The sequence below is a fragment of the Euprymna scolopes genome, chromosome 5 (assembly GCF_053919585.1).
Source record: "Euprymna scolopes isolate OS-2025 chromosome 5, ASM5391958v1, whole genome shotgun sequence".
Classification (NCBI taxonomy): Eukaryota; Metazoa; Mollusca; class Cephalopoda; order Sepiida; family Sepiolidae; genus Euprymna; species Euprymna scolopes.
In genome coordinates this window covers 80,313,154-80,337,567 of record NC_136486.1, presented here as the reverse complement: position 1 = coordinate 80,337,567, position 24,414 = coordinate 80,313,154, and the positions used below count along the sequence as shown (strand labels likewise).

The 24,414-nt window shown below is 31.2% G+C and overlaps 2 protein-coding genes across 4 annotated transcripts in view; one reads left to right on the top strand and one right to left on the bottom strand.

Annotated features, from left to right (window-relative positions):
* LOC145276878 (protein canopy homolog 2-like) overlaps positions 1–24,414 on the top strand; it is a 318,296-nt gene that overhangs the window by 88,592 nt on the left and 205,290 nt on the right. Inside the window, exon 2 of one of the 3 annotated variants that reach the window (XM_080128300.1) lies at positions 13,505–13,576. The exons of the other annotated variants lie outside the window; for them this stretch is intronic. The gene's annotated coding sequence lies outside the window, so the exon portion shown is untranslated. The remainder of the gene's footprint in view (positions 1–13,504; positions 13,577–24,414) is intronic. 3 annotated transcript variants of the gene reach the window in all.
* The window catches only part of LOC145276877 (uncharacterized), a 244,398-nt gene that overhangs the window by 156,055 nt on the left and 63,929 nt on the right, over positions 1–24,414 (bottom strand). The window contains exon 2 of the mRNA XM_080128295.1: positions 14,943–15,105. Coding sequence (XP_079984421.1) covers positions 14,943–15,103 — 161 coding nt within the window. The 5' untranslated portion in view covers positions 15,104–15,105. The remainder of the gene's footprint in view (positions 1–14,942; positions 15,106–24,414) is intronic.

Sequence of the window (24,414 nt, the reverse complement as noted above, 5' to 3'; positions counted from 1 at the left end):
AATGATGCATTTAATCCTTGTGTATTTGAGCACCCTTAAAAATTATACAGCAAAGCAATTCCTTTTTAGGTAGACTCCTGCACATTCCAGGAAGAAGAAATCAACCTCACCCCTCCATTGAGGTAGGAAAAAGAAACAGGAGGAATTTTAACTCACCTCCCACAGAAATTTTAATATACCTTTTAAATACCCTCTCATTCTTTTGCTTTATTTCCATACCCTAAAAAAATATCAGTTTTTTTTTTCACTTCTACCATGAGAACTTTTACATCACCTCTTATATAAACAGATATTCTGCCAGTTTATGACCCCCTTCCCAAAAAAGAAAATCAGGAGGAATGTTTTTTCCTCCCTACTAAGAGAACTTTATACAGACTTGTCAGGTATTCTGCTAACAATAAAAACATCTTCACATAATTTTACACAGACGAAAATATGAAATAGCATTTTTTATATAAAAATACAATATCCTTGCCATTTCTATTTTTTAACAACACATAAACAACCTTATTAATCAAGACAATAAGACAGAAAAAATATAACTGCAACATTTTCTTTCTGATTGTCTCTTATTTTATGATAAAAATGTCCTTACACAATTTTACACAAACAAAACATAAAATTGTTTTCACAAGAAAAAATGACAAAATACAAGATTTCCACAGATTCTATCTTTTATAATGCATAAACAATCAAGTCCACCTTCTGAAGCAAATACAACTGCAACATATATAAGTCTCTCTTCTTTTTCATTCATTTTTTTTAAGTGAAGGAGTCTCTTTCTTCCCATCTGTAGTGAAAAACGAAGAGCCAAATACCTTTGTAAAGGTTTTATTCACAAAAGAAAGCAAGTCACAAATAGCGTTAATTATGCAGCATTTATAGTTAACGGAAGAGTTCATTCAAGGGATGAGGGGTTAGGGATATTACACTTTCCCCTTCAAGTTTTTTTTCGATTTTTATTTATTTTTTTTCATTATTTTTTTTTTCTCTAACTTTTTTTTTTTTTTGCCTATAATTCAAACTTTTTTTTTCGTGCCTTACTTAGTAATGAAGTCCTTGTATTTCTCAGGAAATTTCAGTATTCTGCCAGATCTACGCAGCGGCTCGGTTGACATTTCGCTCTCAACTGGTTCCCCACGGGTGTTTTCTTCTATATGTTCAGGATATTGCATACATTCGTTTTCATTCCCTGGTTTACTCACAGGTGGCATGCAACCATTCTCTAACGTGTTGTCTCCATTAATTGTGTTGGGAGCCAAATCTCTGACGTTGACGGTAGTTTCGATGCCTGAAGGTAGTCGTACTTGGGCATAATGAGGGTTGATCTCCAGTAACGTCGCAGGTGTAACCGGGGGGTCATTTGTACTCGACCTAATATGATCTCTGACGTATACTAGGCCTGGTTTTGCCCACAGGGGAATAGAAGTACCAGAAGTGGATTTACGGCTGTACTTAAATAGTCTATCATGAGGGGTCGCATTCGTAGCTGTGCAGAGCAATGATCGAATAGAATGTAGAACATCAAGTAGAATATTTTCCCAACAGGATAGTCTCATTTTACGAGAATGTAAGGTTACTTGTATGGCCTTCCATAGTGTGCCGTTTAGTTTCCAATTTGACCATTGCCTTCCAGGTGATATCTACTCGTTTTCGAAGTCGCAATGCCTTTCCCATGTAAGTAATTGGTCGTTTCTTCTGACAGAAAATCAGTTGCTCTATCTGTGTGAATCATATCGGGCATACCAAATATTGCAAATAGTTGATTCAGGCATTGTGTGATCGTTGAGCTTGTCATATCTTTACACGGAAATGCAAAAGGAAAATGCGAGTATTAGTCGATTATCGTAAGTAGGTATTTGTTACCATGTGTGGACGTAGGCAGTGGTCCCTTGAAATCCATGTTTAATCGCTGAAATGGTACTATTGCTTCTATGTGAGTTCCCTTGTTACCGGTGAAGAATTTGGGTTTTAAATACTGGCAAGACGAGCACGAATTAGTTACTCCTTTTATTTGATCGAGGGAGAAAGGAAAGTTTCTTTCTTTGCAAAAATGGAAGAGTCGGGTAATGCCTGGATGGCATAATTTACAGTGTAGGTCCCGAAGATCTTGTAAGGAATAAGTGAGAGCAGATATTCGGGAAAACGTATCAGCGACAATATTTTCTCTACCAGGACGGTAGACGATGCTAAACTTAAATTGTGACAGTTCAATGCGCCAACGGCATATTTTGTCATTTTTTATTTTTGATTTCCTGGTATTATCAAACATGAAACTAATACTTTTTGGTCCGTAATTACAGTAAAGTGTTTACCAAGGAGAAAATGTCGCCACTTACGTAGTGCTTCAACAATAGCAGCTGCTTCTTTTTCTACCGCGTGATGTTTCGTTTCACAAGGGCTTAGTGTTCTGGAATAGAATGCAACTGGACGATTCTCTTGATTAAGGGTAGCTGCAATACAGTTGTTACTAGCATCTGTTTCTACTATAAATTCTTTTTTCTGGATCAACCGTTACCAGCATAGCATCTTTCAAGTCGTTTTTCAGTCTTATAAAAGAGTCCAACGCCACAGAAGATAACGGAAATTCTCTATTGCGGTTTAGTGCTGATATTTTCTCTGAAAAATTCTGGATAAATTTGCTGTAGTAGAACATCCCAATAATCCGTCTTTGTGATTTTAGATTTAGAGGAGGTGGCATCTCAAGTAGAGGTTTAAGACGTTTGTAGTCAGGTGATATCTGGTTGTTTTTGATAGTGTACCCAAGTAATGTTATCGTTGAGACTGAAACGATGCTTTTTTTTTTATTAAGCGTGATGTTGTACTGTTTAGCAACCTCATAACATCTTTGAAGATTATAGTCATGCTCTTTTTGGGTTTTTCCACAGATAGTAACATTATCCACAGACAAAAGTATCTACTAATTGCTCTTTGCTGACAATGCCGTCAATGGTCCTTTGGAAGGCGCTTACTCCATTAGTAACCCCGAACGGCAGGCGAGTAAACTGGTATAATTTACCATTCGCCTCGAATGCTGTAAATTTACGATCCTCCTTACTGATGGGGATTTGATGGTATGCTGATTTAAGATCAAGTGTAGTGAAAACATTATACCTGGCTATTTCCTCGACAATCTTTGATATACTTGGTATCGGATAAGCGTCTAATTCAGTAAATCTGTTGATTGTGTCACTATAATCAATCACCATTCTTTTTTTTCGGTTTTCATTCGATGTTACTAGAACTTGCACTCGCCAAGGTGATATGAGGGTTCTATAACATTTTCCTCCAACAATTTTGCAGTCTCTGCTCTTATAAATTTGCTATCAGCAATTGTGTGGCGACGTGACTTGGTGCTGATTGGTGTTGTTTTCGTAGAAAGATGAGAAAATAATGGGGGAGGAGAAACGTTCATGGATGGAAAAAAGGTATTCTTGGTGACTGCTCCGATAATAAGTTCTTCCTCCGGTCCATTGAATTTGAAAGTTACCATCTTGTATCTGCCGAGAATATCTTTTCCTATGATTAAGTCGACAAATAAATTTTTAATGACCTCCACTATTATGTTAGAGTGTACATTATCATTTTTTTTTTTTTTTTTTTTTTTTTACACAATGATCAACACTTATCAAGGCCCAGAAGCCACTCAGGGATAAGGGTTATTGCAAGTACGTTAGTGTGGAGATTTGATGAAGTGTTTAATTAAGGGGGCCATTCATTAGAAATTTGTTAACATTGGACTTGAAGACATCCAAGTTGTAGTCCGGAGGGAAGCAGGCAGACGGAACAGAGTTCCACAGGCGTGCAGTTCTAAGAAAGAAGCTCTGTTCATGGAATCCGCGTTTTGATTTAGGCATAGATATAGAGTGGGGGAAATTTTTCACAGTGGATTCAGCTAGACGGGTGTTTTTCATGAAAGATTGGCGACGGGGGACCAGAGATTGGAGTTCAGACGAGCACCTGCCATGGAAATAACGATAAAACAAGGATAGGCTCGCAACATCTGTTCTGTGGGAGAGAGGTTGCAGGGTAGAGAAAAGGGCATCCCCCACTAAGCCACGAAGTCTATTTTGTACTCTGTCAAGGCATGATAGGCTTTTAGCAGCTCCTGCCCAGATGTGGCAACAGTATTCCATCCTTAGACGTACTTGGCTTTTATATAGATAGAGAATTGCATCAGTAGTGAGATATCTTCTGGAGCGGTAGAAGGATCCCACCATCTTTCCAATGACCTTGGCAACAGACTTGATGTACGTGTTCCACTTCAGATCAAGAGTAAAGGTCAAACCCAGAAGCTTGTCAAAACACTGAGCCTCACCCAGACGAGAGCCATCCATCACAATTGATGCCAGCTGAGGATCAGAGCGTTGATGATGCAAGGATAGGAGCTTGGTTTTGGATGCATTAAAGGAAACCAGCCACATCTTCCCCCACTGAACCACGCGCTCGAGATAAGAGGAGAGAGAATCAGAGAGAACTTTGTAATTTACAGCCTTTGATGTGTTGCCGTAGATGGTCGTGTCATCAGCATAGATGTCAACGAATGATTTAAGTATGTGTTTAGGGAGATCATTGATGTAGATCAGGAAGAGAGTTGGGCCCAGGATTGACCCCTGAGGGACTCCAGCATTTATATTGCAGGTTTCCGATTTTTGTCCATCTACCACTACTCTTATGAGCCTATCGGAGAGAAATGATTTAATGATTGAGAAAACATTTCCAGTTATACCATAGCTGGAAATCTTGTGAAGTAGACCCTTATGCCATACCTTGTCGAAGGCCTTTTATATGTCAAGAGCAATTGCCCTAGAAAGGAAGCCTTTGTCAAGAGATTCACTAATCCTGTGGGATATAACCGTCAGCACATCTGAGGTAGATCTTACAGAGCGGAAACCATATTGTGTGTCACTAAGAAGGTTGTTTCTGCTGAGGTGGTTGACTACTTCTCTATTTAATATGGATTCCAGCAACTTACTCATAACACACAGGAGACTTATTGGTCTGTACTGAGAGGGAGATGACTTATCACCTGAGTTCTTAAATACAGGGCAAACTGATGAGGTCTTCCAGGGAGTCGGAAAGCACTTCTCCTTAAGGCAGCGCTTAAATAGTTTTGTAAGTATGGGAGCAAGTTCTGGTTGAAGCTTTTTTAACACTATAATTGGGATGCCATCAGGGCCAGTTGCTTTACTGGAATCTAGGATATTTGTATGTTACCTAGCGTGTTCTGTGTTATAGGAGGAAATATGGGGAGTTGATGGCCTTCGTCACATAGGGTAGAATTAGCTGCAAAGTTCTTTGCAAATAGTTTGGCCTTGTCTGACGCTGACGAGATGACCTCTGGTCCATTGATAATGGTTGGGATAGAACGCACACTTCTGTTCAGGATCCTATTTGTTATTTGCCAAAACTGGTGGGATCCAAGCCTCTGATCAGCTACCTTGGATTTAACAGACTGGGCATATAGCTCTCTTGCATTTTTATTACTCTTTTACAGTGGTTGCTGGCAGACCTGAAAGCAGCTTTAGTCTCAGTGCATCTATTACGTTGGTAGTTATGGAAAAAGTGATTTCTGTGCGCGATAGCAGCAGCACATTCTGAGGAGAACCATGGCTGGCTGTTAGGTTTTTGTTGGAATTTTTTAGATGGTATGAATTGGTCTATGCCTACAATTAACCATTTGGTCAGATCTGATACTATAGAGGACACTTCCTTTTTAAACATGGAGTGCAGAGGTAAATCAGATATGAACGTACGGAAGCTATCCCAGTCAGCCATAGAGTATCGGTATACAGTACGGTGGAGGGGTACGTCTGGGGGCTTCTTACATTTCGTTTTTATCTTAACTGATACGACGGAGTGATCGGAGGATCCTAGAGGAGAATGAATGGAACATGAACATAGCTCAGGGGAAGTTGAGAGAAAAAGGTCTAAGAGGCTTGCATATTGACCGGGTGTATCAGGCACACGGGTGGGTTCGCGAACAATCTGAGTGAGGTCATAAGCAATGGCAAAATCATGACAAAACCTCCCCTCATCATCTGTCTTATTAGAATGGGTCAGCCATTCCACATTATGGACGTTGGTCACCACAGATGTGGATGTTAGCCGAGGGATGTGAAGACAGTATGTGGTGTATTTTCTCAGATATCCTCTTAAAGATAGTAACTCCGCTGTTGTGGGGCCTATAGAGGGCAAATATAAATGCAGTGGTATTAACAAGTGCAACCCTGACGCACATATAGGGTAAATTAGGATCTTCTCTAGAGATATCCCTGCCACACGGGAAGCCATCCTTAATGTAGGCACATATTCCATGCCCATGGCGATCTTGGGGGTCAGATTTAGCTGTTAAATTTGAGTATCCGTTAATAATGAACTCATCTAGGGAAGTGGTCGGCCCTATTCCAGTTTAACTTAGAAATAATATGTCCGGTTTCGTCTCCTGTAATTGGGTTTCAACCTCTGGAAGGTTGGAACGTAGACCCCTGATGTTGGAGAAGGAGACCTGGTAGTAGGGGTCTACGTTGGAAGATGGGGTTCTAGGTTTAATCGAGTTTTTATTCTGGAGATATTTCATGTTGAGGTTTTGGGATTTGTGGAATAGGTTGGTATACTTGGTTAGATTTGTGGGATAGGTCGGTCGGTATACTTGGTTAGAGCAGTACAGAGAGGGAAAGTAAGAGAGTGGTTAATCCAAGGTTCGGGTCCCTGACTATCAGGCGGATAACGTCAGCCCAGACAAAACGTTTACCTCCAGCACCCTTACTAGTGACATGGCCACAAGGACAGACAGAGACAGAAAAATTTCCGACATCTCAGACTACTGGTCACCAAGTACTACCGACCTTTAAGCAGCTTTTTCTTCACCCTTTGTCAGAAAAATCACTCATTGAATGAGGACTGAATGACAAAATAGGAGAAGCGAGAGTTACTGGAGCTGCCGATAACACATCCACTGTATTATCTACTCTCCATTTAAAAAAAAAAAAAAAAAAAAAAAAAAAAAAAACGGGGGGGGGGGGAGGAGGGGAATGGGGACAAGTAACTTATTTATATCTAAGTATTAAGTCCGGTGCTAAGTTAACAATTCAGGACACTTTTTAGAGAGATATCGACTTTAGTTTCTCCCACAATTTTCGCACACATTTTAGGGTCGGCTAATGATATTTCTTTGTGTTTGGGAATAATTTCGAGGATCATTTTTTTTGCAATATTGTCGTTAATGAAAGTCCCCACACTACCAGAATCTATCATAGCATTGACAGTGAATCTATTCATTTTACACTTAGTAAAAGTAATGTCTTTTTTCCTTCCTAAACATGCGAGACTCGGGAAATCAGTGTCTTCATTTAACACCGCTGACACGGAAGATTTGCAGACTTTGGCCCAGTGTCCTTTTTTCGAACACTTATTGCAGTTCGAGTCCCGTGCTGGACAAAAGCAACGCGGATGACGAGAATTCCCGCAGAAAAAACAAATTTCCTTCAGCCTCGTTTTTTTTTTGTGTTGCAGCCAGACTCGTATTTTCTCCTGAAGCGATTATTGGCACAGAAATCACACTCTCCTGGTTGTAACACGCAGAGTGTTTTTCTGCTTGTTCCAGAGATCTTGCCATCTCGTATGCTTCCCGAAAAGTTAGTGAGGATTTCTCGAGAAGTCGTTGCCGAATTGAGGAGGAGGAGATACCGCTAATAAAAGCCTCCCGCATATACTGGCTTTTATTTGTTTCAGCACTCACGGCTTGGAAGTTGCATGTCTTAGCGAGGTTTTCCAACTGTAGCCTGAAAGAATCCACTGTTTGCACTGGTTGTTGTTTCATGGTAATAAGTTGGTGTCGGTTGTAAACGATATTAATAGGCCTGATGTATGCCGCATCCAGAGCTCTCATGGTAGATGCATAGTCGCTTGTGTCACTGATTATTTCGTATACATCAGCCGATATGCTATTTATCAAAGCATAGAAGTCAGTTTAGGTGTTTCCAGTTTCTTCAGTGCTGTTAACCGTACGTAAGTAATTCATAAACGTGAGTTTCCAGTGTTTGTACTTTTTTTCTGCATTGAAGGCTGTAGGCTCGGTGTCGAATCATTCGGGTCGAAGTACTAGGTTCATTTCTTTTGTGAATAAAATTGTAGTGAAAAACGAAGAGCGAATACCTTTGTAAAGGTTTTATTCACAAAAGAAAGCAAGTACCAGCATTTATAGTTCATTCAAGGGATGAGGGGTTAGGGATATTACACCATCCTTCACACAAATCATCAGCTTACCTTCCTTATGTTTACATTTCCCACTACCATGTATCATGGACGCTCCTTAATAAAAAAATCACAACATTAAAACGCTAAAATTCCCGACTTATTCCAGCTCATAAATTGAGTCAACTTTATTCCTAACCAATCACAGTCTTTACCCAGTTTGCTATGATTTTATCCACTTTTGGATACTACCTCATACACCCTTCTTTACTTTCTATTTCTAAACACAATGTTCTTTATTATTCTCTATTTACCATTGGGTCATAGACTCAATTATAAATCCCATGCTAGGTGTTGGATACAGTTTTACTGTGCTATATTCCTATTTAATATCTGATATTTCAGGAAGCCTCTTCTCAGCATCCTACAGCAATACATGTCTTATGTTCCACAAAATCCTTTGACCAAGTCAATCATCATGACTTCAAAGCAGAATACCCCCTGCATTATTCATACTAGGTATCCCAAACTGTTTAGGTGCGAAAACTAGTAAAATTTCCCTTAACTTCAACTTGCGATATCTCGTTTGTTTTTTGGGTTATTTTGATATGGTTTTGATTTAAATAAAATTTAATCTTTTGTCTTTATAGATATATAATTCTTTTTCTTGTGTCTTTAATAGTTTTTTTTTCAGGATTTTTCAAGTTATGCCTCTAATTTTGGTAAATGTCGCTTTATTTTTTACACAAAAAAAATGTTGATGTTTTTCAAATTTGTTGGGCTTCATATTGTGAGTCTCTAAGTATATAAAAATGGTATCATTTTAAAGAAAAAAGGTCACTTAATAACATGGTTAGGTTATTAAAAGGTTATAAGTGGTTTTTCTAAAAAAAAATCCAACTTGAAAACTTCAGTGAAAGAAACATATATATTTTGTAGAGGAATATCTCCTCTTTAATAATCTGTTGGTGTCATGTTTATGGCCCCATAAATCAAGGAGCCACACTAATAAAAGTTGGGGTACCTACAGAGATTTTCAACTTAATGCCAGAGAGACCAATTATCAACTGTTAGCTAGCCAGTAGCCACACAGCAGCACAACGTACTGACTGACTGAAAAAACATAAACAAACAACTGTTTCACTATGGACTTACCAAAGTTCTTAGGTGAGTTTGTTTTTTCTTTATTATTTAAAAGTTATAGAAAGATATTTTCTTAATTAATATTTTTAGAACGTCATTAAAAAAAATGAAAATTTACAATTTAAAAAATAATGCCAGTTTATTTTCTATAGCTTTTTTCAAACTTTCATATTATCTTTCATCGCTTTCTCCTTCGGTTACGGTTGGATCAACTTCAGCAATGTTAAATTATTTTAATTAAATTAATTAATAAAACCGTGTACAAAACATTTTTAGTTGTGTGGGACTGACGGAAACTTTTATTTTTTTCGGTTGGATAAACTTTAGCATTGTTAAATTATTTTAATTAAATTCCATAAACAAAATGTTCGGCTAGTGACTTATGACGACAAAGTATATGTTTTTGTTATTGTTCAGAAACATAAGTTTTTTTAATTATGAAAAAAAAAAAAAAAAAAAAATTATTTAAAATAAATTACTTAAAATAAGCATTATTTATTTACTAATTTTTTGTTTCTTTGTTTTGGATTCGTAAAACATGTCAACATTTACGCTTTGTAGAAAAAAACTGACTAAATATAAAAACTCAGTTCCAAGGCTATATATTAGCAAATATATTAAATTATTTTGTCCTAAAATTTGAAAATAATTACATAAAAACTTTTTATGTCAGCATTAACAGAAATTGTGACCGAACGCACATGTTTTTGTTTTTGATTTTCAATTCGCCAAATATGTCTAAATTTACGCTTTGTAGAAAAAAACTGACTAAATATAGAAACTCAGTTCCAAGGCTATATATTAGCAAATATATTAAATTATTTTGTTCTAAAATTTTAAAATAATTACATAAAAACTTTTTATGTCAGCATTAACAGAAATTGTGACAGAACGCATATTAATTTTTTTTTTTTTTGTCGTCACCCATACATACACTCATAAACAATAAAAGTGGTTGCAGGACAGAATGGCTGGCATTCTGCAGCAAAGAAGGGTACCAATCTCAAATCACAAGTTATCGGGCAAATAGGTTTAATTCTCTATTTGAAAATGCCCTGGCAATATATCACCATAAAGAGCACATAAAATTATTTTTATCTGTGTTTGCAACATCTTGCAATATGAAATTACAGAGTGTTTTGGCTGACATATTTTGATGAGAGACTACATTCCCTACTTGCTGCAGTTGGTTTGCTGAACATTAATTTGACCAAACCTTTCTGGAAACTTGTTAACAGCACTGTTCAGTATGTTGACTTCCATCACTATATCAAGAAAATGGCTCTAAGTTTAGAATGCTGGATCAACAATCCCCAGTTGTTATTAAAATCTGACTGCAAAGGTGTATTTAATGGGGAATTCTTTGAGGAAGGCAATGTGTCTCTCTGTATTAGTCTCACAGCCCCTGAACTTGTTTTAGAATGTTTGCACAAGATACTCAGTAAGTTCCTCATTGTCACTAAGCACCAGTTGCATGACGTTTTAGAAGGAGGTGCTTTTGGAAAAGATGTAGATCAGGAGACGAGAGATGCCTTGAAGAGTTGCCCTTTAACAAATCTGTCAAGTGAGCATGCCTTTGGAGATTTAGATTTTAGCATGCAAACAAAACGACATGCATCACTACATAATCGATCATCTTCAAATATGCTTAAGCGCAATCGGACAACAGCTTGGTTGGAAGTAATACCATCAACAAAGAGGCAATCCATTCTGAGCATCTCCAGAAAACATGCAAAACATTTGCGACAAAAACATGCACAACAAGAAGCCCTTGTGAAACTTTGTGTCCAAGAAAAATTGCACAAAATGAAAGATTAAAGAAGGAAAAAGAACGTCAAGCTGCTGCTGAGAAAGAGAGAATTATTAACTCTGTTATTAAGCATGGTGGTCCAGTGAAGTCTGATAAACAGATAAAAAAAATTTCAGAAAGTGGTTTGGAAGCACTCAAAGACCAATTGAGATACCTCAAGGTTGTTTTAGGTGTCAAAATCAACACCAGTGGAAATAAAGTTCAACTGGAAGCTGCTCTCTCTGACTACTTGAAAAGAAATCCAATTGATTCATCTCCACCTCCACCAAAGCAACAAAAAATGTCTTCCCTAAGTGAATCTGCTGAACATTCAGATAACTCCTGCAGTTGTGATGAAGATCCATCTCAGGGTATCTTCAGTTATGAACATCAAGGACAATGGGTAGCTGTCTACTATGACACCAACTTTTACATTGGTCAAGTCATTGATATTATATCTGCATCCAGCACTGTAGTAAAATTTTTAATGCAAACAAAAAGTAGAAAAGATTATTTTCGATGGCCTTTATCAGATGACATTGCACAAGTAGAGTCAGCATTTGTCTACAGATGGGATTTTGAGGTAATGCCAGTTTCAAGTGATGGTAGGATTTGGAGGATTCCTGAGATATCTACCATAGCAGAAGCCTATGAAAGAATTCTGAGAGAAGATCGATAAGGAAGGAATTGTAGTAAGACCTAAAATATCTTTCTTACTTGTTTTTTAAGTTGAAAGTTTTTCAATGTTTAAAAAAAATGATTTGTGCCTTTTTTTTGTATAAAAAATTTCTAAATATTATTGTCGTCGGTGCTTTTTGGCGAGTTTAAATTTCCCAAAGTATTTCTGTGGCAAAAAGTTTTGTTATTAGAAACAAGGCAACCATTTTTTTGAATTCCTCACCCCAAAATTAGTAAAGTTGCAAAGTTTCAAGCTTCTACCACCAATGGTTACAGTTTTATAGCAATTTCAGTAACGTATACTTTTGACTCATTTTTTTTAACCTTTTTACCCTTTTTACAAAATTGCCTGCTTGACTGCTTTTACATGGTCCACAATTGAGTGGTTTTATCAATTTATAATTAAAAGAAAGAATTATCTTGATCTCTAATGTGTTTTGAATCATACTAAGAAGATTCAATACATTAGCTATTAAAATGAAATTGATATGAACAGTTAAAGTTGCATTTCCGTGTTGTATTTTCACTATTTTCGCGTTGATAGAGGGATTTTGCCTAGTGTTTAAGTTGATTTCATCTAATATTTATTGCCTAAATTTGTATTAATTTTCATCTACTACAAGATGACATTACATTTATAAGGATTTTTCACTTGTTAGTAGCTTACATTTTTAGTTATAGACTATGAAATTTGGCTTCTCGGCCACGATAGCAAATTTCAACTTTCCGACAAACTTTGAATGATCATAACTTGATGGCTAATTGACCTACCAAAATAAATTTGGTATTTTTGTAAATGGTTTACAAAATTCTACATGCCCACATTACTTTTTTTTAGATATGATAAAAATAAAATTTTGGTTTGGGATACCTATTCATACCCTTTTCTTCCAGTGTTCCTAAACTATCCTCTCCCCAACACATAATGCATGCTAATCCACAGTCAAAGACATTGTAAGATTCCTTCATAAATCATACAGCACCTTCCTCATAAAACCTACTGTGCAAACCTACTGTGTCCTTCTCTGCCTATTAACTTGGAATGGGGAGACAAACTAACACCATGTCACCGCAATCATAGAAGACATCTACACTGATGAATAATCCAAACTCAGCAATCTCTATACTAGGCTTACATTCTTACAACATAATGAAACAATGCATCATTTTTCTCTCCACATCCACCCTCCAAGCACACACAGGGTCTGACGCCCCAATTAAGCACTTAGTCAATGCTATCTCCACTTGTTTGGGATGCACTCCACAAAAGTACATCATACTTAAGTGAGACAAAACTGATCCTTTTTTTCTAAATTTCCTTCATCACTCACATTCAAAAGCACAATGTTGTTTCATCCTCTGCTCCCACTACTGTTACTACTAATATAATTACCACCATCACATACATACATCTTTACTCTCTCTCTCTCTCTCTCTCTCTCTGCCCTCCCCTCTCTTTTTTTTTTTTACTACATTGTCTTTTGTAAATTCAAATATTTTTACAAAACATTTTCAGCAGAATGAGAAAAAATGTTTACAAAAAGCTGAATTTTTTGGTAGAGTTAAAAAACAAAGAGAAAGTCTCCCTCATTCATCTTTTTACTTTTTCTTTTGTGTTTTTTTAATTTTTTTTTTTCATTCTGTCTTTATTACAACATTTTTGTGTCTAACTTTTAGTTCTTTCATTTGGCTTAACAGTCAAATCCTTGGTCATGTTACCAATTGTAGAACAATGCTGTCCTGCTCTCAACAACTGCTAATCCCAAAACTGTGAGTAGTGTTTTTTTTCTAACTGTCTAGTCCTTTCCAACCATGCTTATCAATTGTTTTTAGTAATGTGAACACTCTTTTGATAACTCGACATGGGATAGAATCCTTCCCTTAAAAAAAAAAATCTCACACCACCATGTCAGAGTTAAGATCGTCAATATTCAATTTCAAACTTAAAACTAGATAAAATTTCATTAGAATTTAAAAATGTCTATTTATAAAATATGATCAGCCTTAAAATTAAATGATATTTATAAACTGCTAGATATTATTGAATGGCAAGATACAAAACTACTATTAGATTGAAAGACATACAATGTGCTAGCTAACTCCTAGTTTTCTCCTTAACCATGAACTAAATAATTTCACTACAGACAAATATATAATCAATAACAGATAGTATAAATTGTACCTAAAAAATAAAAAAAAATATTTCTATTACTTTTAAAACAACTTTAATAGTTTATTTTGGAAGTATAATCCATAAAGAAAATAAACAACCCACTTTTAAAAGAGAAATTACGAGTTTTTTATATTTTATTCGCAGTTTCGTGTTAGGGGTGTCAAAAATTCCTACAAAAATTCTGATACACCTAGTTAACGGCACCCAGCACAAGGAATAATGCATAGTGACATATATCATCATTATTGTTCATGCTAAGTTGCCTTCCTTGTATATCTCTTCTATCGCCGATAAGGACTATGCGGAATGAACAATTAACAGCAGAGATAAACTGTTGTTGAACTGAAGAACATTTTATTTTATTTGAGTTTCTTAAATTTATTTTAAAAATAAACGATCGAGCAATCAATCACTTAAAATTAAACATATATTGTTTGTCTGGTTTTTCCTAACACCATACGCCTATTTATAATATAACACTCTTTTCCAACAAATTAGTGATCTGGAACTACTGTGTAGGTGTTACATATCTATCCGCTATTGGATGTCCGTATACTTTTATGTGTATGATTATCTATGCATTTCTAGTACTTAAGACCCTTTTAAAATTTATGATTTAATGAAGTGGTTTAACTCCTTTAAAATTAATGAGATATAGATTAAGACTTAAAACTTCCCTCAATTTATTAGTATATTGATCCTATTTTAGCCATCTAATGAAAATTATCCCAAGAAATATCTATCAGGCTAAGCTGTTTCTGTTAGTGAAGAAGATGATAACGGTCAATCAAAATTTTCCCCACACAGATTTATTGATCAATTCAAATCAAGTTAGAAAGTTTACAGTTTTAAATTAGCAGTCTATTAAAATATTTTTATGAAATAAACATTCTAATTAATTAAATCAACAAAGAATTCACAACAAAAGTTAGTCCTTACGATTGTATAAAAAAGTTGTTTTACCTGAGAAATGGTTTGATAACATTTCCTTGCATTTGTTTGACAGCTTGACTTTCACAAATCCACATACTAAGGTCAACAGCTAACGTTTCACCTTGCAAACTATCAAGACTTTTATGCTGCTTGACAGAGGAAATTGTAGGCCACAGATGAGACACTCCCATGGCTGAAAAAGTTAATGTAAAATATACAAATAAATTTGTATGAATTCTAAAAGACTAAAAAATTTGCTGTTCAATAACTGTCTCCTGTTAAGATAAATCTTTCCTTTTTTTTTCCCAGAAATCATCTGCATTTGATATGTAAAAAAATAATATTTTTATGCCCCCTCACCCCAATATGCTCCACTTTGGAGGCAACATTTAACTCTGCTTCAGATTAAAAATTTTCTTTTTGTTTTTTTTATGTTAATTTTGTTTAAAAAATAAAGTGTGGTATATAATCTTTTCTCTCCTTAGTCAATGAAGAAATCCTTCTAGACTGTGGCAATTTTTATTTTTGTCCCATTCCAAAGTGCTCTTTTTTGGAGGCAATGAATTTTCCTCACATTTCCAAACCGACCGTTTGTCTAATTTTGCCCTCAATATAAATTGTTATAAGGCAGGTGATTTTATTTATTTTTTATTAAATAAATATCGCACATTTAATTTCATGAGAAAATATGCCTTTTTTCCGCCAGGAAAAACTTATCTCCCCAGAAAGGAACACTTGGGATTGGAACAGAAATAAAAATTGCTGTGGTTTGATTGAGGAAAGAAAAGATTAAGTATAGTATCAGAACAGATACTATACTTTAATTCTATTTTGAAAAGTAAACTAAAAAAGATGAAGAAAAAATATTTAAATTGAGTTGAAAGATTGTTTTTTTTTAATGTGGAGAAAATACACCAACGTTAATTCTGGCGTTAATTCTACTATCAGTTCACACTGTCCCATTTGTCTACAAATATCACACACCTTTTCCCCCAAAAAAAAACGTAGGCATTAAACCATATCCCAAAAATCTTCATCACTTTCTGCTGCTTTTTCCATAACGAACACATTTCATTTTTCTGAACTCTTTCCTTACACCTGCATCTAAATGTTGATCAAAACTATGAACTCTTTCCTTACACCTGCATCTAAATGTTGATCAAAACTATGTACATGCAATCAACATCCCAGATACTTTTTGGCTGTAACAAATTTGTTCAGAAATTCTAAATAAGTAAACAATGCATTAATTTATTTAATTATAATTTATTTTTTATTTAATTTTTATTTATTTAATTTTTATTTATTTAATTTTAATTTATTTAATTTCAATTTATTTAATTTTTACTTATTTAATTTTAATTTATTTAATTTTAATTTATTTAATTTTAATTTATCTAATTTTAATTTATCTAATTTTAATTTATTTAATTTTTATTTATTTAATTTTTATTTATTTAATTTTTATTTATTTAATTTTTATTCATTTAATTTTAATTTATTTAATTTTAATTTATCTAATTTTAATTTATCTAATTTTAATTTATCTAATTTTAATTTATTTAATTTTAATTTATCTAATTTTAATTTATTTAATTTTTATTTATTTAATTTTAATTTATTTAATTTTAATTTATCTAATTTTAATTTATTTAATTTCAATTTATTTAATTTTTATTTATTTAATTTTAATTTATTTAATTTTAATTTATTTAATTTTAATTTATCTAATTTTAATTTATTTAATTTTTATTTATCTAATTTTTATTTATTTAATTTTAATTCATTTAATTTTAATTTATTTAATTTTAATTTATTTAATTTTAATTTATCTAATTTTAATTTATCTAATTTTAATTTATTTAATTTTAATTTATCTAATTTTAATTTATTTAATTTTAATTTATTTAATTTTAATTTATTTAATTTTAATTTATCTAATTTTAATTTATTTAATTTTTATTTATTTAATTTTTATTTATTTAATTTTAATTTATTTAATTTTTATTTATTTAATTTTAATTTATTTAATTTTAATTTATTTAATATTAATTTATCTAATTTTAATTTATTTAATTTTTATTTATTTAATTTTAATTTATTTAATTTTAATTTATTTAATTTTTATTTATTTAATTTTTATTTATTTAATTTTTATTTATTTAATTTTAATTCATTTAATTTTAATTTATTTAATTTTAATTTATTTAATTTTAATTTATCTAATTTTAATTTATCTAATTTTAATTTATTTAATTTTAATTTATCTAATTTTAATTTATTTAATTTTTATTTATTTAATTTTAATTTATTTAATTTTAATTTATCTAATTTTAATTTATTTAATTTCAATTTATTTAATTTTTATTTATTTAATTTTAATTTATTTAATTTTAATTTATTTAATTTTAATTTATCTAATTTTAATTTATTTAATTTTTATTTATCTAATTTTTATTTATTTAATTTTAATTCATTTAATTTTAATTCATTTAATTTTAATTTATTTAATTTTAATTTATCTAATTTTAATTTATCTAATTTTAATTTATTTAATTTTAATTTATCTAATTTTAATTTATTTAATTTTAATTTATTTAATTTTAATTTATTTAATTTTAATTTATCTAATTTTAATTTATTTAATTTTAATTTATTTAATTTTTATTTATTTAATTTTAATTTATTTAATTTTTATTTATTTAATTTTTATTTATTTAATTTTAATTCATTTAATTTTAATTTATTTCATTTTAATTTATTTAATTTTAATTTATCTAATTTTAATTTATCTAATTTTAATTTATTTAATTTTAATTTATCTAATTTTAATTTATTTAATTTTTATTTATTTAATTTTAATTTATTTAATTTTAATTTATTTAATTTTAATTTATTTAATTTTAATTTATTTAATTTTAATTTAACAACAATGCTTAGGACTTCCGCATATTATACCTTCAACTAAATAAATACAGCCAACTTCGACCAGAAAAAGAGGTTTGGCTCGAGGATCAGGAGGCTCCCACCTCTAATTAATCATTGAACCCAGAAATGGAAGAAGACAGCAGCAATCAAATTGTCTTCACAGCAATGCTCATACAACTCAACTATGATTTAATCTTTCACACCTTGCTGCCTGCTTCATCCAACTTACTCTAGCTCTCCTCTCCAGTTCTTGCTCTAACTCCTGCAGCTCCTTCCCTGACTCCCGCTCTCTCCTCCTGCTCCAGCATTTTCCAACTGTTTCAACTCCAGCACCTCATGCTCCAGCAGCACCTGCCCCAGTTCCTTCCTGTTCCAATACTTGTCAATGTCCAGCTCTGTTCCAGTGACCATCGATGTCTGGATCTAAGATCCAGCTTCCTCACTTCCAGCTCATTCCGGCAACTCTTGTTTCTGTCGATTCAGCCCTTGCCCATGTCCACATGGTCCAAACCTATCTGAGACATCATGCCTTAGGGATATCCACTTCAATCTCCATGTGAGATGTCATTCTATGCAGGATCCAGTTTCCACATCTCCAGCTTTCCATGCTGTACACGTACATATTCATTAGGGTAGGTCGATTTGGGAATGTTAACAGTATGAGTGGTGGGAAAGAAGTGCAAATGACTACAAAAACATGACTACATAATATTTTTTTCTATTAATTTGTGTCGCTTTTTGAGGAAATGACTTCAAAAAGTATTTATTTTAAAATACAAACTCCAATTTAAGAATCGCGTGAAATTTATATCCAGATTTCCGGAAGCATAATTATCTCCTTTTAATATGGTTTATTATCATTTAAAGCTTGTCATTCAAACACATGCAAAATGAAGCTAATATTTTTAAGATTTTTAAATTTAATACAAACTTTTTTTTTTATGCATGTTGTAAATTGTTTTCAAGTATAAAAAAATTATCCAGAGTTTCTCTTTCAGTTTTCATTATATTTTACTGGAAACATAAGTAAATAAAGACACTTTTTAATAACTGTTGTTTTCATTCACGGTGCTTTTCATGTGGAATTATTAAGTTTTCTGTTTATATAAGAGTTGTACACTATTCTAATTACATTTATTTTTTAAAATTTAAAATAGACTTAATTATTTTAAAGAAACTTTTTTAATAAGTTCTGTTTTACTTCAATGAGTTGTTAAACTTTCGCGTAACTTATTAAAAGCAAAAATAACACTAAATTCACACAAAATAAAAAATTATCTGAACATTTATTGAATTGAAATATATTTTTAGTTTTCATAAATTAGAATTTCAAAATGAAAAATTTTTGGTATTTATATGAAACTATCGGGAGTATCCAGCGTTGCCCGGATGTTTAGAGGTGTGTTTTTGTTGGGGCAGGATGGAGTGGGGGGGGGGGTTAAATCAAAACAAAAGAATAAGCGGAGTAATAACCCTGTTTAAATATTATATATAAAAAAGAAACCAATGTTAAAACTTCTTAAAAAAATTGTTGCCCGGGTGTTTGTGCTGGGGGGGGGGGGGCTTAAAAAATTCTTTTTGGGAGGTAGGTAGGATTGAACCCAAAGAGGCAAAGTTGGAAAATAAAGTATGAAAAAAAAACTGATACGTTAACTGCTCGGCCAGCAAGAAAGAGTAACTGAAACACATTTGAATTTATTTAAGTAGAAAGAGAATTGACAGGTGCCTGCATTTAATGACTTAATGAAGTCAAATAGAAGTAACGGAGTTAACTTTTACTGAAGGGCAGTTTTTTGGGGTTTGTTTACTTTGGCTGGTTTTGTTTCCTCAAGATGTTGAGTGGAAACTAGCTCCCCATAAAAAGGGGATTGATTGTCCAAATTGAATAGCAATTATCTGAACGTTCCCGGGAATCGCACCGGGAACAATGCTTTAAGCTTTGAATTAGTTTTGCTTTTATACAAAAAAGCCGAATCAACACGTCAGAAGCCAAAATAGCAATAAAAGTAAAAGTCGCAGTAAATAAATCTAGACACGACGCGCGTTCCCAAATCCTAGATATTATTATCTATGGGGTATATAAACACTTCTAAGCGATAGTAACCCCCCCCTCCCTCCCGGAAGCCCCGACGAAAAAGCCTTTTTTTTGGACATACAAAAATGCGCGCATCGCATTTGCCTTTTATACATATAAACTAGCGGGGGTACCAACGCGTTGCCCGGGTGTTGGGGGGGGGGAAATCAAAACAAAAGAAAAAGTGAAGTAAGAACCCTGTTTAAATATATATATATATTTAAAAAAAAAAACAATGTTAAAACTTCTTTAAAAAACATCGTTGCCCAGGTGTTTGTGTTGGGGGGGGGGCTTAAAAAAAAAAAACAGTTTTGGTAAGTAGTTAGGATCGAACCCGAAGCCTTGAGGCAAAGGTGGAAAAGAAAGTGTGCAAAAAACCTGACACGTTATCCGCTCAGCCAACAAAGAGCAACTGAAACACTTTTTAATTTATTTATTTAAAAGTATTAAAAACAGAATTGACACGTGCTTGCAATAAAAGTTAACTCTGCTACTATATTTGACCTCATTAATGAGGTCAAATAGAAAATGCTGAGTTAACTTTTGCTGAGGGGCAACTTTTGGGTTTGTTTACCCAACTTTGGCTGGTTGTTTCCGCAAGATGTTGGGGGGGGGGGGACCAGCTCCCCATAAAAAAGGATTATCCAAATTGAATAGCAATTGTCTGATATAAGGAATTTGCCCCCACATTGATCAAAGCTGATTGCTATTGGACGTTCCCCCGGTGCGATTGCCGGGAACAATCCTTAGCTTTGAATTGGCTTCGGTTTTATACAAAAAAGCCGAACGAACACAAGACAGGCTGAAATAGCAAGAATTTTGTAAAAATCGCCGTAAATAAATCTAGACACGACCCGCGTTCCCAAATCATAGATATTATTATCTAGGGGGTATATAAACACTTCTAAGCGATAGTAACCCCCCCCCCCGACCGTCGTCGAAAAAAGACTTTTCGAGACATACAAAAATGCGCGCGCCGCATTTGCCTTTTATACATATACATTTTATATATATATATATAGATGTTTTATATATATAGATGTTCGACTTCAAAAAAACGTTTTTGAAAATGTATGACATTTTTTTAATAAGCAGTCTAAGAAAAGAAAATTTCGAAATGAATAAAAGTGATTATTTGAAAGTGTATGTAAAAAAAAAATAAAAAAATAAAACAACTTTTTTGCTTACTAAATTAAACTTTCGTAATAAATCAAAATGATCATTAAAAGTTAAAGTTATTTGTCTCCCTTTGTTCAGAATGGAGTTCTTCAAAAAATGAGAATAAAAAATTATCCTCCAAACCTAAAATAGAAAAATGGTGATTAAATTTAAAAATGGTAAAATGTAATGGGTTTTTTTAACAAGAGCCAACAAAACAAAAACAGGATGAAAAAATATAGGCAAAGTCAAATTACCATTTGAGTGAATTGCGAAAAAAAAAACTGCATATATTAAAAATATTATTACACAAGGAATCATTTCAAGTTAAAATCCATTGAGAAATACACATTTTATATTGAGAAATACATGGTTTAAATAAGTAAACAATAGTTGAAGAAATACCAATTATCCAATAATGACCGTCTTAATATTACTTTACCTAAAACACTAAATCCTGTGATGCAAAATGGAAAACAAAATGAGTAAAAAATGAAAACTTGAAGCAAAAAATGAAAACAATTTGCACGAAATCTTCATCAGAAACATCATTTATGATACATGTTAGAAGTATTCTATGAGCCAGTTATTAATTCCTGCAAGGTACTGTAGAGGCCAGAAAGGAGTTATCTCCCTTTCGCTCGGACTTTGCATCAGTGGAGTTATCCCCCTTATAAAAGGACAGGTGAATCGAATCGCCATTATTTGTTTACACTCGTTCATGGCGACACGCTGTCGGATTGGAAAACCAGCTTGCTTAACGTAAACCTTACAGGTACCACTATCTAGAATAATGAAGAAAATTCTTGTTTCATTTTCTGGTTCAGTTTTGGATTGCAGTGTTTCACTTTTTAAATTAAGTGAAATTTATATGGCCATTGTTTTTGCATAATTTGTAATTCTTCAACTAATGTTTACATAATTAAAGTGTGTATTTTAACTTGAAATGATTTCTTGTGTAATAATATTTAATAAGAAAACATTTTTAATGCCTTCAAAGAATTTCTTCTTGTAATCCTTTAACACTGTAATTTAATGACTTTCTCATATGTATATACAACAAATAAAAGGCAGGACAGTGGAAGTAAACAATACACTCTCCTTATATTTTTCTTTTTGTCATTTTAAATTTTTTTTGCAAATGAACACTAGATTATAAAAAAAACGTCAATATTCATAGATTTTATGGGGTGCTTAGTTTCTAATAGAATGTTCAAGTAAAACAATCCCCCATTCTGAAACAAGCTGATGTTTTAAGGCCAAACTGCTTAAAAAAAAAAGCCAAAAAAAAAAAGCCAATATTTTCAAAAAATAAGAAAAAAGTATATTTCTTTCTCCCGCAACATTTATACATTTCTTATACATTTGGGTGATGTGAAATCTGCAGAATACAGTGTCACATAAAAAAAGTCACATTATATTTAAGTATTATTTGCATAAAATTACAAATAAATTATTGTCTTATTATTATCAAATGGTCAAAGTGTGTTAGAGTCTGAACATACCATTTAAAAAGTATATATATATATATATATATATATATATATATATATATATATATAGATAGATATATTGTGTGTTTGTATATATATATATATATATATATATATATACATATATTGTGTGTGCTTGTATATATATATATATATATATATACATATATTGTGTGTGCTTGTATATATATATATATATATATATAACTATATTGTGGGCGTATATATATATATATATATATTGTGTGTGTGTTTGTATATACATACATATGCATTTATATTGTGTATATGTGTGTATATATAAATTATATATATTATATAAAATATATTATATATATAATAAATATATATATGAATTATGTATAGATATAATAAATATATTATATACATAAAGTATATATATAATAAATATATTATATATATATTATACATTATACAAATTATATACATATATATATAATTATATAAATCATATACATATATATATAATAAATATATTATATATATATTATACGTTATATATGTATTATACATTATATATATATAGTATATATATTATATATATATATATATATATTATATTACATATATATATTATATAAATTATATACATATATATATAATGAATATACTATATATATTATACATAAATTATATACATATATATATAATAAATATATTATATATATTATACATTATATATGCATTATACATTATATATATTATACATTATATATGCATTATACATTATATATATTATACATTATATATATATATATATAGTACATATATTATATATATAGTATATATAATATATATATAGTATATATAATATATATATAGTATATATAATATATATATTATATTACATATATATATTATATATATTACATATATATATTATATATAATATATATATAGTATATATAATATATATATATTATATTACATATATATATTATATATATATTACATATATATATTGTATATATAATATATATATATTATATTACATATATATATTATATATATTATATATATATTATATATATTATATATATATATATATATAATATATATATATATTATATATAAATACTTTACATATATATTATATATAAATACTTTACATATATATTATATATAAATACTTTACATATATATTATATATATTACATATATATATACATCATATATTATATATAAATATATTACATATATATATATTATACACATTATATACATATATATATTATATAATTCTTATATATTATATACATATTATATACATATTATATACATATATATATTATACATATATATATTGTATATATATAATATAAATATATATACATATATTTAATATATATATATATTATATATATAATATATATATATATATACATATATATATACTAGCTGTACCCGGCCACATGTTGCTGTGGCTCAGTTTGTTAAAACGGAACACATTCCTCAAAAAAATTGCATTTTGTTCGTTTATTTACTTTTATTATTTTTTGCAATTTTTTTAATCAATAAAAGTTGCTATTTTTTCCCGCAAAAAAGATTAATTTTTTACCATAAATTGTTAGGTGAAAGTTTTTTTTTCAGGAAAACTTGCACTTTTTTTTTTAAAGAAATTTTGCAGTAAACGTTTCTCTTTTAAAACGGAATTTTTATTATAAAAAGAACAAATGAATGCTTTACATGAACCCTGTAAATAGTCAGGTGAAAGTAGAGAAAAGTTTGATTCTTTTTTTTCAAGAGAATGTAAAAATTATTTTTTTTAACAGATGTTCAGAAAATAAACAGAAAAATACTTCTATCATTAATTATGAGAAAAAAAAAA